At 36.6% G+C, this 15,352-nt stretch overlaps 1 protein-coding gene and 1 long non-coding RNA gene across 2 annotated transcripts; one reads left to right on the top strand and one right to left on the bottom strand.

Moving 5' to 3' along the window:
- Positions 1–546: 546 nt before the first annotated feature.
- Positions 547–1,145, bottom strand: LOC132303469 (histone H3.2-like). The gene has a single exon (XM_059800732.1). The coding sequence runs from the start codon at positions 1,084–1,086 to the stop codon at positions 676–678; it is 411 nt and encodes a 136-aa protein (XP_059656715.1). The 5' UTR covers positions 1,087–1,145; the 3' UTR covers positions 547–675.
- Positions 1,146–7,483: 6,338 nt separating this feature from the next.
- On the top strand, positions 7,484–14,356 carry LOC132303468 (uncharacterized). Its single transcript, XR_009481232.1, has 2 exons — positions 7,484–8,849; positions 14,117–14,356. It is a non-coding gene; the product is annotated as an uncharacterized LOC132303468 (long non-coding RNA).
- Positions 14,357–15,352: the final 996 nt, after the last annotated feature.

Raw genomic sequence — 15,352 nt, 5'->3', positions numbered from 1 at the left:
AAAGTAATTTACAACTCCCATCAAATTTCATTAATTTTCATGGGATTTTAGTATGTAATGTGGGATTTCAAATCTTAGAAATCTAATTGTTTTTAAATTTCATTTATTTCAAACACTCAAAATTCAATTTTGAATTTTAAATCCCACCAAATTCTCACAATTCCAAACACAGTTTTCTATCAATTATTGCTAAGTCAAAGCTAAGGTTAATTAACAATGGACATGTAAATATAGCTTTTTATTGAACTGTGAAAAGTTTATGAAAATACCTAAATGCCCTCCATTGTTAATTACAAAGAAAATGGAGCATATTCCAGTATGCCAAGATAGAGAAAGATGAATTAGGGTTTCTTTTAATGGTTAATTTCTTAGGGTTTCGAGAAGACGATCATTTCTAATATGGTTGCGAACCCATAATCCTCACAAGCCCCAACTTGATGCCCTAATTTAATGCTTGTACTGATTTCAATCAAAGGCAATAGAGCTTATAAATTCCTATTGATTTCTGCAGTATTCAGCTTCCGATTTGCACAATTGTAGAGAGAATTTTAGACATAGAAAATCACTACATTTCCATAAATTTCAAAGAAGCTACATACCCATCTCAACCTAAACATCAGAGAGTAGAAAGGGAAAAAAAAAAAAAACACACACACACACACAAACACGAACAGATCAAGCTCTCTCTCCTCTGATCCTCCTAGCGAGCTGCATATCTTTGGGCATAATAGTGACTCTCTTGGCGTGAATGGCGCACAAATTAGTGTCCTCGAACAGTCCCACCAGATACGCCTCCGCCGCCTCCTGCAACGCCGAGACGGCGCTGCTCTGGAACCTGAGGTCGGTCTTGAAGTCCTGAGCTATCTCACGGACGAGTCGCTGGAAGGGGAGCTTTCGGATCAAGAGCTCCGTGCTCTTCTGGTACTTCCTGATCTCTCGCAGAGCCACTGTCCCTGGCCTGAAGCGGTGGGGCTTCTTCACGCCGCCGGTGGCTGGGGCCGACTTCCGGGCGGCCTTGGTGGCCAGTTGCTTCCTCGGGGCCTTGCCTCCGGTGGATTTTCTAGCGGTTTGCTTTGTTCGAGCCATTGCTTTAACAAGACAAACAATTTAGAGAGAAAAATAAAAATATAGAGAGAGAGAGGAGGTGTGATTTTGGGAGGAAGATTTGTGGGTTTATTTATAGGGATCAAATTTGGTGGATTTGAAAATTTGAATATTTTTTCGTGTTTTGGCGGGGTGGTGTACGAGGTGAATTTTTGGGCGTCCGATTGTTGTTAAACTGAGCGGTGGAGATTCGTTTCTGGGGTTCCCCTTTCGGATCGCCACCGTGGCAAATTTTTTATTTATTTACGAAAGCGGATCGCCACCGTGGCAAATTTTTTATTTATTTACGTAGTACTTTTTGCTGTAGATTACTTGGTACCGTTTTCGTGAAACACTTCTGAAAAAATAAAAATAAAAAATTAGAAAAATAAAATACTATGACCTTGGTCACACATTAGATGTTACCTGGGTAGTTATTACAAAAGGAAATTTATCTTACATCGGATCCGAACGAAGAGTGATTGGATATAAATGGACAACCTTGGTCTCACATTAAATGTTATGTAGGTAATTGTTACAAGAGAAGATTTGTCCCACATCGGATCCGAATGAAAGTAATTGAGTATAAATAGGTGAGTGTGCAGTACTACTCAATAGTTTAAATTTATTATAATAAGTCAAAGTTTATGGGATAGAGGGAGTGCATCACTACTTCACTAGTGATAATTTAAGAAATGGCATGTAATTGAATGGTCTCCCCATTATCAAATAGGAGAGAAGCGTTTTTTCAAAAATGAATTTCCCGAGTAATTTAAAACTAATTCTTAAGAAACTAGACAAAATAAGTATGCTTTGAAAACAAAGACTTGCTTTCAGAAAAATTGTCTTTAAAAATATTTATATTTTCAGAAATTTTGGAAAAATATTTTTAAATAAAGCGAGTTTTCAAAGTGGACACATCTAGTATATATTCCCTAGAGAATAATTTTGTATTTTTGAGTCATCTACCTATCTTAATAAATTTTATTACTTTAGTTTGGTTCAGTTTTGTAAAGGCAATTTCATGAACTATGGAATTCGATCAAATTTAGTAAAGAAAATTATTAATTATTATAATAATCATTATAATAACATACTATATTTATATATATATATACACACACATACATAAATATTATTTGTTATGAATTAGAGAGGAAAAAATAATCATTCACTCGACAACTCTTCTTTTTAATTTTCTTTGCATATTATTTATAGACAGGCTTTTAACAATATACATTAAAATGCACAAAAAAAAAAAATACAATGATTTTATATTATTTTCAAATTTAAATGTTACATTACTAATTTGGCCCCAAATAATAATTAAATCAGAAATATTATAAAAGAGTTAAATTCGATTTTTATGAAATACGTAAAACTACTTTGAATTATTTCGTCAACACAATAAACCTGTTTACATTGTCCTTATATATCCATTGTTTTCATTTTTGTATTTCATTACTTTTTTATTTTTCTGATCGATAAAACTCAATTATCCAGATTACACCCTTCCTCCCTCTCCATTCGGAATAAAATAACCAACCTTTTTCTTATTTCTCTCATTGATACAGCAAAAGTTGTGTAGTAAGAGCATTTACAACCCACCTGTCATATGGGTTGCCAATTCAAAATATAACAGATGGGTTAAAATTTTGGTCTCCAATGGCCTGTTATATTACCTATCAAAAATTGGTTTTGTCATTTTTGGTGTCAAATCTAGCACAAGAAATAGTTACTGTTATTTCAAAGGGGGGAGGGAAGGGGGGGGGGGGGGGGATATGGGTTTTGATTTTTTTAACAATCTGAAATGATATGCCGATATGGGTTCAGATTTATATATATATATATATCTACATATATTTAAAAGAGATCGTAAAGAATTTCACCAAATAGGATTTAGTTTGCAAAACTAGAATTACAGACCTTGATTAGTTAATTTAGAAAAAAAAAATTAAAACAAAACCCATACGTACAAGTTAGCAGTTGCAGAGAGAGGGGGGGGGGGGGCAAGCTTGAGAGTTGAAAGACAGCGGCTGAAGCTTGCGAACAGCGAACCCGAACTGGAACAGCGGGCAATGAAAGATATGGGTTTTGAACTTCTAATTCTTATTGATTTTGTAGTTTGCAATTGCTCAGAGAGAGGGGCAATTTCATAATAGAGATGGAGGCGATTGGGAAGGTTGAAATGATTTGCCCTAAAACTATATATGGTGATTTGGGAGGCTGAAATGATTTGCCCTAAATATATATATATATATATTTTTTAATAATAATATAATCAAATATATAATAAATATATATATATATATAATTTATATAATAATATAATCAAATATATAAATTTATACATACATACATATATATATATATATATATATATTGGTCCTTTTTTGACCAGATATTTTAGATTTTTTATTCTTTTTAATTAAGTTTAATTTTAGTTTCCTTTTAATATTTACAACTTGACTTGGAATGTGCCTAATATTAATATTACTGATGCAAATGTGAATGGTGGGAATGGTAGTTGAAAAAGAATAGTGGTTGTGTCAAAAAATAACATTTTGCATAAAATATATCATTGGAGCAGAATTGCTAAAATGTAATATTTTGACACTGTAACACTATCAAAATATAGATTTGGCATTCAATTTAGCATTTTACCGTTGGAGATGCTAACTTGTAGGAATGCAATGCTAGAATTGACATTTTTTTTTCCACTTCTAAGCTCTATTACTTATCGACTCCTTATATTGGCGTCTTGTCTTGTCTTTGATGAACGGTTAAGATGCACTGCAATCTGTAACTAAGATCTATTCTTTAAAACTTTTCATCCATTTATATATACATCGTTTTTATTACAAAATGCACTCCACAATTCTATACTTTAGATATTAAAGACTTTATAAACCAACCCTCCAAATATGATCTAACAATCTAGATTTTTAAAATCTCTATTACAACACTCTATAATTCGCTTCATAGAGGTGAAATCAATTTTGACATATGTTGTATATTTGCATTGCAGGCTTAAATTTATCTCTGGTGTCAACCAAACTACTTTTTGTACTATTTTTTATTTTTAAGTTTTACTAAATAATCTCTCAAAATACTTTTTGTATTATTTTCTATTTTTAAGTTTTACTAACTAATCTCTCAAAACATTAAACCAATCCGGAGTAATTATTGTATTTCCCTCCAAGGCCTAACTTTTCTCTCATTATTAGAGCATTCACACCGGTCTTTCCGGAGTTTGGCTATCTAAAAATGTCACTTTAGCTTTTTCAATAGTCACATCAGCAATTCCAAGAGCCACGTCAGCAACTCCGGATTTTCGCTCTCCAAAAATATATATATTATTATTATAATTATTATTTAAACTTTTTCCGAACGGCTATATTTTTTATCTTATATAATGAACACTTACTATATGGATTAAAAAATAGGATTAATGTTATAACTTTAGACATTACATTATTCATTATATGGATTAAAAAATTTACCACTAATATTATAACTTTAAACAATACATTATCCATTATATAGATTAAAAAATTTAGGATTAATATTACACAACTTCAAATGACACATCATCCAATATATGGATTAAAAGTTAGGATTGATGTATGCTTCACGATATGCCAACAACTTTCTAACTCAAATTCAGCACCTGTTTGACTACGAAACATCTCTTTAGCTCTGTCATCTATACAAAAAAAAAATTAAGAAAAAATTAAAAACTAAATATTTAAAATAGGGTTAATTACAATGACATCCCCTGAGATTTGCCATATTGATAGCCACATACAATTTAGCTCTTTTTTGGACAAAGACACCCCAGGTTTGCAAACTTGAACAATGACACCTCATTTTTTAAAAACGGAGCCAAACACAGCCTCTAATGACATGAAATGTCTAATATGCCCTAAGATATATTTTAATCCTCACTTAAAATGACCAAACTACCCTCTTATCTCTCTCTTTCATTCGTATACACAACTTTACTCTCATATCTCTCTCTTTCAACAGCTCTCAAACCCATAAGATAAAATTGTCTCTCGTCGTTTGAATAGCGACTATGGATAACGTGTGCTCGTCGGTAAGAGACAATGCAGCTCTGTTCATTCCTCTTCACCGGCGTTTAGTTCAGACCCACTTCTCGTAGCTAAGAACAGACCCTCATCGCACATCTTTGCATCGCCAGTAAGAACAGTCCAGTCAGAATCCTTGGTCGCCGTCGTCCTCGTCACAGCTATTGTGGTCGCCGTCGTCCATGTCGTGCAGTCCTTTTTGCTCTCTGATTCTGTTAAAAAATTAAGTTCTCTATTGCCATCGATTTCGCCGGTCTCGAGGCAACATGGCCTTCAACTGTGGCCACTATTCCGATTCGGTCCTCCATTAACGCCATATCCCATAGTCGCCGAAAAATTTTTATTGGCCTTCGCGTTTTCAATCCTTGCTTGTTCGGCATGTCTCTCGCCGTTTGGGATGAACTCAGCCTTGGCTATGGAGAGCTCAGCCAGTGGAGAGTTTGACTGTGGATGGCTCGGTCGTGAAGGACTCGCGGCGGCTTACAAACCCACCATCCATCTTATCTCTGCCATGAACCGTTCTTGTCACCACCGCCTGTCGGTGCAGCGCCGCAAGCCCACTGCGATTTAACCACATCTGAGCACTATCGATGTTCATCCACAACCCATCTTGCCCGCTATTCTGTCAATCGTCGTCGTGCACAAGCCACCATCCCTCGCCAATTCATTCTGCTGGTCTGTCCAGCCAAGCTCGTAGCAAAGGGGGAGCTCGGCGATGTGGATTTCTGTGATGAGTTCGGCTGTGGAATGTGGACTAAACTCAGCCGCGATGGGGTGGGCAGAGAGCTTCGGAACGGCTGTCAGCGAGTAAGGGGAAGCTCGGATGAGATAGGCAACTGGTTGTAGAGAGCACGGACGGTGGGCAAAGCATTGTATGCATGTATATATGTATATATAGATATATGTGTGTAATTTTGAGGTTTTGGGTTTGTGTGATAGTGGTGGAATGGGGAAGAAGATGGTGGTTGTGGAGGTGGTGCCAGTATGTAGTAGTTGTGTATATTGGCCCACACAGGGAATGAATGGGAAGATGAAAAATTGGAAGAAGAAAGGATTTTTTAGATGAGGGTAATTTGGTCATTTTACATGGTCAAAGGGTAAACATGTACTTTCATTATGTTTGGGGTGTCATTGTTCAAGTTTGCATACTTAGGAGTGTCTTTGTCTAAAAAAGGGTTAAGTTGAATATGACTGTCAATATGGCAAACCTCAGGGGGTGTCGTTGTAAATAACCCTTTAAAATATTTACGAGTTATATTTAAAACAATAAATAACTCACCATGTCATCAGTGCTAAAGCCACGATTCATTTCGATGCTAGTCATGCACCCAGAAAATTTGCTGATTTGTTTTCGGATGGTGGACCAACGATTCATCAAAGGTACTGCATTTCGCAAAGATGAAATACCAAGATGTTGTACATAACTTTCAAGGATTCGCTCCCATAATTTTTTCTTACTTTGATCTACCTCCATATTTGCATTGGAGGTAATGGACATCCATGCCCAATATAAAGCCTCGTTTTCGGTCGTAGACCAATTTCAATTTCGGATAATCAGTTGTTGTGTAAAAGGTTGGGAGTTACTTGATCGATGGTCCAAGGAATCGGATTGAGTTTGAAAATACTAATAGCTAAGATTGAGAAAATAAAAGATAAAATTGTTGGAATGGTAGAGAATAAAGATGGGTTAGATATGATGCATGGTGGTAGGAGTTGGGGAATTTATAGAAGAAAAGTGAGTTTTTTATTTTTATTTTTTGAAAAAAGTTAAAAAAGAATAGATTTTTTTAATTTTTTTAAAATTATAATGGTTAAGGCACTATTTGTGTCAGCTAAACAGTGTCTTAACAACCAAATACACTGTTTGTGGTAGAAATTTAAAATTTAAAGCAAAAAATGTTTTTAAAAATCAATTTTTAAGGAAAAAAAAAGGATTTTTTAATTTATTTTTGGCCCAAAAAAAAAAGGACAAACAGGGCCTAAACAATATTTTTTTTATTTAATAAATTTTATTTTATTTTAAAAAAATGAACTCAAAATAACCTATTTTTTAGTTTTTCCAAAAAAATCATGCTGCTAAACAGTGCCTTAAGGCACTGTTGCTGACCATTACAGCCTGGTATTTTTTATTTAAAAAAAAAAAAGGCTTTGCCCAAAATGAAAAATTAAAAACTCCGATCGGGCTCGGACTAAGGCTCGCGCTTTTCTGCTTACCAGCCCGCTAGTCGTTGTGGGCCCATTCTATTTTCACTAAGCCATTGGAGCGTAAATTAAGCCTTTTTGCTAGCCAAACCCACTGCAGGTGCTCTTATATCTATTTGTATCGGTCACTTTCTTCATTCCGTTCTCACGCCTGTTAACCTTAGACGTGAATATGATGATCACATATGTGACATGGCAATTGGTTTTACCTCTGAGATCTACCTAGGAGTTGACATATTGGTATCAATTTCAAAATAAAATAATTCGAATTTATACAAAATGTATGTAACCTCAACTCTCTCTCTCTGGACCGTTCCTTTTCCTTCTCTTTGCATAGTTTCATGGTTTCTATTGAGGGTTCTCTAATTGCAGAGGTTTCTCGATTTAGTTGGGTTTTGGTGTGCTTGATCTCGGGTTATGGTCGGTTGATTGCGGATCTCAGTTGTCTTAAGTGTTTTTATCTCTTGGGAGTGGAGTACGGGTGTGTTCTTGGTATCTGTTGTTGGCTTGTGGGTTTTCCAAGCGTCTTATCCTTGGAATTCTTGGTTTACTTTATATTGGTAGTTGTCATGATTCTGGATCCTCTTTATCGATCCATCTGTTCCTGATCCAGATTGGTTTGTAAGGGTGTATTGTTGGCGGTTTGTTGTGCTTGAGGCAAGTACAGATCAAGTAAGTTGGGTTTTGCTGAATCTCGGTTTGTTGCTTGTTGGCGGGTCAATCTGATTTGTTGCCTTTATTGTTCCAGTTTCTGTGCTTCCGTGGTTAGATTCAGAGTCTGCATCGCAAGCTCTACAGTGGCCGGCGGGTACTCCGCCATCGTCGGGTATTGTAGTTGGGCGCAAATTCCTAAATTTGGGCGAAGAGTCTAGGATTGGACGCCCTAGGGCTGTTCAAAAGGTGGGCCGGGGTTCTCATCCTTCTTGGGACTCTGCTACGAGCCCACTTTTGGATGAGGCTGATGTCTTTCGACATGGGCTGTTTCATAATGCGGATAGGCCTGAAGTATTAGATGACCCGATTCAACCGGATTATTTTGGGGTGCTATCCGTCAGATTAGAGAAGAGAGATATCCTATACCAACAACTGATTGGGGTGCCGACGTACAACAACCATCTCAAGTAGCAGTGCTAATCACGCTCGAGCACGAAGGTCTTCGGTTTAGCCTGCAGCTTCAATTGACAGGCCTATGAGAGGTGAATCAAGTTCTATTGGGCAAATAGGAAATACAAGAAACCGTATGGCTGACAAATTGAGTATTTTAGTTTGAAACTGTCAAGGTTTGGGGAATCCTTTGACAGTTCAACAGTTGAAGAAAATCTAGATGACCCATCGAATGAAGGGTTTCATACTAAATATTTAGGGATACCGGCGATAATTGGTCGATCGAAATTTGATGTCTTCCAATTTTTGCTTCATCGAATGAAGGAAAGTCTAGCCTCTTGGAGGCAACATACTCTATCAGAGAGGAAGGTAAGGACGTTTTGATTAAGGTAGTGTTGAATGCTTTTCCTACCTATATTATGTCTGTTTTTGAATGCTTTTCCTACCTATATTATGCCTGTTTTTCGATGTGTCTGGAGCTTATGAAGCAGGTGCGGACATTTTGGTGGACATTTAGGAGCAACTCAGTGCATTGGGCTTCCTGAAAATTTGCTATGCCAAAGTAAAAAGGATGGTGGATTAGGGTTTAGAGATATTGTAGCTTTTAACTCGGCTTTGTTGGCAAAGCATGCTTGGAATTTCCAAGTGTCTAAAAATGGTGTGGCATTTTAGTTGTTCAAAGCGAAATATTTTTCCTCATGTTCTTTTCTTGAAGCGCCTTTGGGATCAAATCCATCTTGGGCTTGGCGCAGTATTTGGTCATCTCAGGAGTTGCTTCGGAGTGGATTACGCTGGGTGGTGGGAGATGGGGCTTCTATCCATATTTGGAATGATAAATGGATCCCTGGTATTTCCATGCCATTAGGACCACAAGAGTCTGCGGATCGTTTTGCTAGGGTGGATAACTTATTGGATGGTAACTCCAGAGAGTAGAGAATGGACATTTTGAGGCACTTGTTTCATGCATCTGAGATTCATCATATCTCGCAAATTGTCTTACGTCATGGGTCCTTTCCGAATACCCAAATTTGGGAAGCTGAGTCTTTAGGAAAGTTTAGTGTTAAGTCAGCCTATAGTTTCGCTTTGATAATCTCTCAACCTTAGAAATCAGCGCGACCTGCTAAAGGGTGAATGCCAATTGAGTTCTTGTACGCGATAGCGTACATTGTGGAAACTTAAATTGCCTTCCGAAATTAAGCATTTTATTTGGAAATGTTGTTACGGGATAATCCCAATAGGGTTTGCTCTTGTTCATCGAGGTTGTTTGGAAAATCCGGTCTACCAGCGGTGTGGGATGGATGTGGAGGATGTTAACCATATTTTTTTTCCATTGTTCTTATTCGGTGCAGGTGTGGAAGTTGTTCCCCTTTCGTTGGGATTTTCTTGTAAACACCCCTTCCTCTTTTCTTGAATAGTGGGATGGAATTGTGGGTGTCTCAGAGCTTTCACAGGATGGGAAGTCTATTATGGTAGGTTTGGCTTCTTTTTGTCTGTGGGCGATTTGGAAGGCTTGGAATAAATTACTTTTTGAGAAGACTCATTGGAGCTCTTTGTCGGTTGCAAATTTGGCTTCGACTCGATTTTGGGAATTTGTTAATGTGCATAAAAAATTCCAACTGGTCATCCATCCCTCGTAGCGGACTGATGCCCCCTCAAGATGGATCCGTCCAGATCATGGAGTTGTTAAATGCAATGTTGATGCTTCTTTCTCCAAGCTTTCTCAGTTGGGAGGGGGGTGGTGCGGTGTTTCAGGATTTCTCAGGCTTCGTTATTCAAGCGTTAATTTTTAAACCTTTTGATTCCTCATCAGTGTTGGAGTCGGAGTCTTTTTGCTTTTGTCGGGCTATTTTTTGGGCCAAAGAATTTAAGTTTTCGGTGGTCTGCTTTAAGTCGAATTCTAAATGGGTGGTGGATGCTATTGATGGAGTTTGTTCTGGAGATGGCTCGATTGTGTCCTTTGTCTCTGAGATTAGAAGGGAGCTTCTATCTTTGTTTAGTTTTCCATTTCGTATGTTCGAAGTCAAGGAAATCGAGTGGCGAATGCTTTTGCTAGGCTATCACAGATTGGTATGACTACGGATTTGGTGCTCCAGTCTCTGCCGTTGTCGATTTTTAAGCTTATGGAGATGGATATTGCAACTACCGCTTCTTAGTGTTGTTATTGTTCTAGTGGGTTTGTGTTGCCAGGGAAAAAAAAACTGTGTTTAATAAACTTATTTCACCCTACTCGCATATGTCATCTCTCTCTCTCTCTCCGTTTATTGAACCCATTTCACTCTACTCGCACATGTCATGCAAGCACTTTTACAAACACACGAATGGCATAATTTAAAAGGAAAATTATAAAAAAAATTGGACTTTAAGAGGTTTTATTACCTAGACAGAGTCAAAGCCAACACTTTTTAAATTTATGAACTTTGACAAAAATGTGATGTCGATGTGGAAAAACATTATTTATTTGCTTAAACTAAGGGTGAACAAATAATCCGTGAATCTGATCTGATCCAATCTGTACGAATCAAATTGGATTGTTACACCCACGGATCGGTGGTGAATTCAAAAAAATTGAATCCATAGCTCACGAATTGGGCAGTTAAAAATCTTATCTGATCTGATTCGTGAGATATATATATATATATTCAAAAAATATATTAGTTAATTTAATTAGTTAATGATCATTCAGGGGACTCCAAGAATATATTAGTTAATAATTATATAAATATATAAATTTATGTTGATAAATTGAAATTTTATCTATTGGGTTATGATTAAAAAATAAATAATATTGAACTATTTAGGAAAAATCTTAATCTGCGGATTCGATCCAATTTAATCCGTTATTTCAAGAATCTGATGATTCGATTCGTTATCCCATGGATCGGTGGCGGATTCAAAATTTTACAATACGTTGGGAGCAGATCGGATTAGGTTTGATGCCTAATCCGATCCGATCGGTGGCCACCCCTAGCTCAAACTACCTTTAGTATCTTCGGGTACTACTTTTATGCATGTAAGTATTACTTTTGTACACAGATGTACCTTTTTTGTGCATATAAATACCACTTTTATGTAGGTGAATACCACTTTTGTACAGAGGTACCACGTTTGTGTTTGTAAGTGCCACTTTTGTACGCAAAGATATCACTTTTTGGGCAAAGCATTTTGCTTACTTAGTTCGCACAAAAATAGTACTTGGATGTACAAAAGTGGTACCTCTGTACATAAATTTAATACTTACGCCTACAAAAGATACTACGGTAGTTTGAGCAAATGAATAGTATTTTTCATATTCACATTAGATTTTAGTCAAAGTTCATGAATTTGAAAAGTGTCGACTTTGACTCCATCTCTAAGTAATAAAACCTCCCAAAGTCCACTCTTTTATAATTTTCCCTAATTTGAAATATTGTTAACTCTGTGCTGCAACTTGGAAATTAGTTTCTCAAACCAGAAAGAAATTCGCACCAAATACTTGATATCAATTGAACTTTGAAGATCATTGCTTAACATGAAATGCAAGGGAGTCAAAATCTTAATACACGTCAAACAAATTATGACAAATCTAACGAACACGACAATTACTCCTCCTCGGGTTCTTTCTACTGCCAAACTTCTTCCTTTTCTTGTGTTTGAACTTTGAAATAGAGGATTTGATGAGCGCTGAAAAGTGCGCACTTAAACCCCATAAGCTTGAGCATTCTACAACCTTTATCTATCTTATTTTACCGCCTTAGACTAATTTTGTATTATTTCCATTTTCAGGCACTTATTCCCAAAATAAGTTAAATCAGCCAAATAAGAACATAATTGAAGCAATCTTGAGATGAGTCAAAGAAATGAGCAAAATGGAAGCTAAATGAAGCAAAGTGTGGAAAATCAATAAGTTTGATTAATCTCAAAAATATTTTGATCGATCTGGAGTTCATCGCTCTAAGCACTTCAAGATGGATCCACGCCTTTTGTTCTTATCCAAAGATTCCACAAAGTTCGATTGATCCAACATTCTTCAGATCGATCGAAAAGATTCCATCTTATCCACACCTACCACCCACTTACCACTTTTGTCTTCTTCCCAAAAATATCCCAAAATATCTCAGAGATTTGTTTTTATTCAAAAAGGCGCCACAAAGGATGATCGATCTCAGCCAAGTTCGATCGATCGAACTGTACTTCCTCAAGTGCGAATTAAAGTGATTTACAGCTCATTAAAAGTTATCTCATAGGCCAATCATTGGAGGAGCCTTGGTGTACGAGCCCAGACCATTGGGTGTGACATTTGAGCTACCTATATAAGGATTTGAGCTATTTTTTACACATATAGATGATATACAATTTTTAGATCTTAGAGATTTTTCTTAGAGAGGAAGAAAAGAAGAGAGGAGGCTAGAGACACATTCTTGGGAGTTCTTTCATCCAGATCAAGAAGAGGAGTATTTCTACCATGGAGATAGCCCTTGAGGGTTGGAGGAGCACATCCATGAGTGGCTAGACATTTTCTTGGGGCTAGAGTTAGCCCTAAACATGCCTTCTACATCTTGATTTATGTATTTTTGAGGGGATTTGTGTTGTAATACATGTTTTGACACTTATTTATATATGAATCTTGTTTATTCAATGATTTATGTGGTTTAATTCTTTCAATTAATCATTTCATTCTATCCATATGTCTATGTATGTTAGAATAGATGTTCATGTGTTTATCTCTAACTTTTGTGTTATTGATGCATGTCTATGTGTATTGATGCTATAGATCTAGAGATTTTCAAGACAAAGTGCTTAATAGAATGCTCTTGTGTTTTCTTTGATGGTTCATACTCATTTCTTGATGGATTGTGCATCTCCCATAGTTTAATTAGTTTAATTCATGCCATTAGCCTAGTTGTAGTGTAGTTGCCTTAGATGATAGATGGGAGGACAATTCATGCTTGTTGTTTGATGTTCCATACTTTTGAATGCAAGTAGCATATGTCTCTAACCTTGTGATGTGTTTGGATTGTGAGCTTAAAAGGAGAATTAATGGCTTAGTTTGATATATTGTGCTTTTCACTATGTTGTTTAGACAATATATGCTTAATTGGTCATCCATGCTTGTTGAAACAACCGCATACTCACCAATATTGCAACACATGTTTACCCCTCATTAATTGTTCATTAAGTGTGTAGAAAGGCTATGCTTATTGGTGATATCTAAATCCCAAGATTTTTCTCTCTTGTTTTCACTATCCTTTAATTACTTGCTTTACATTGATTTGATTAGTTCAATTTGTAGTTTAATTAATCAAACCGACTACCTTTTGATCATTCGACCTACTAACCCTAATATTGTTCCCACACCTCAATACGACACCAATCCCTTGGGACGATCCCTACTCACCCTAGCTATATTTTTATTTAGAGGTAGTAGTGGCATTTACAAATTTAAAACTTGGCCACACTCATTTTAGTGTAAACCACTTTCCAAACTTTTGGTGCAACCGACAGCGACACCACCAAGTTTTTGGCGCCGTTGCCTGGAATTGATTGAAAGTAACGTCGTATTGTGGAACAAATTAGGAATTAGTACTCTTTTGATCGTGTCTTTACTTTATTTTTATTTTAATTTTGGTTACTCATTGTGTTGGTTCTTGTTTGACTAGGTACATTGAGCTAAGGAAGTGAGCAAGGGAGCACTCTAAGCAAAGAGCTAAGCGAAGAAATCATAAAAAGCTAAAATCTAATTTTTTTTTTGTAAAGCTTAAGTTGAAAAATAATTTGAAGTGCTTAAGGACCCTTTGTGAGCTCTTCCTAAACTCAATCTCTAGTTAAATCGTCGCCCCGGTGGAGGCTTATTTTTCAATTCATAGATAAATCGTGAGCCAGAGTGGAGGCAATTTTAATTTTCTTTGCATATTATTCAAGCATGGGATGTGGAGATTTGTTGATTGATTTGTTGTGGGGGCGAAGTGTTTGATATTTGCTTACTTTTTGTTATTTGTTAGTGCATGCATGGTCGTAGGTCATTGAATCATACTCTTATCCCTCTTGATTTTCATCTTGAATCGGTTGTTCGTAATCCTAGGGGAAGAGGTAGTTCTCGTCACTCCATTTCATCAATGGAGGAGCAAAACAATGATTATGTGGAGGACCTTGGTTACATAGACCAACAAGGTATCCTCCACCCCAATGTGCATCATGACAACATCCAAGTTTCATTAGGCATGCCAAGACCATTCATTCACCCACCACAACAACAAGGCCAAGTTCCATTGGGAATGCCTGGGCCATTGTTTGCTCCACAACCTCCCATAGTCCAAGGAAATCAAGGCGCTTATGTAGCACCGCCGGTTGCAAATCCACCCCTTGCTTTAAGAGATTATTATGTGCCGAATGAGTATAATGCACTCACTTGCATTCAATTGCCACCATTTAGAGCACATCACTATGAGATTAAACTGTAAACCATTCAAATGTTTCCTAACTATCATCGACTTCCAAATGAAGAACCTTATAAGCATTTGTACGAGTTTCTTGAAGTATGTTCCACTGTGTGATACACGGACATGCTGGAAGAGGTTTTAAAACTTAAATTTTTTCCATTCACCCTTAAAGACAAGGCAAAATATTGGTTCAATAATCTTAGGCCTTTTTCGATAACTTCTTGGGCGGATATGCAACAAGAGTTCTTGAAGAAGTACTATCCGGTTTCTAAGACCAATGCCATGAGAACCTCAATTCGAGAGTTTTCATAAGGGGATGGGGAAATGTTTCATGAGGCATGGGAAAGATTTAATGAATTGCTTAGGAAGTGTCTACATTATGACATACCTAAGTGGCAATTGGTTCAATACTTCTTTGAAAGTTTGCCGGATAATCACAAGGGTATGGTTGATGCA

The sequence above is a fragment of the Cornus florida genome, unplaced genomic scaffold (genome assembly GCF_030987335.1).
Source record: "Cornus florida cultivar Cherokee Brave unplaced genomic scaffold, ASM3098733v1 CherokeeBrave_3.0.0_Hap2_Chr04, whole genome shotgun sequence".
NCBI classification, from domain to species: domain Eukaryota; kingdom Viridiplantae; phylum Streptophyta; class Magnoliopsida; order Cornales; family Cornaceae; genus Cornus; species Cornus florida.
Note: the sequence above shows the minus strand (reverse complement) of the source record. Positions and strands in the feature narration are given on the sequence as shown.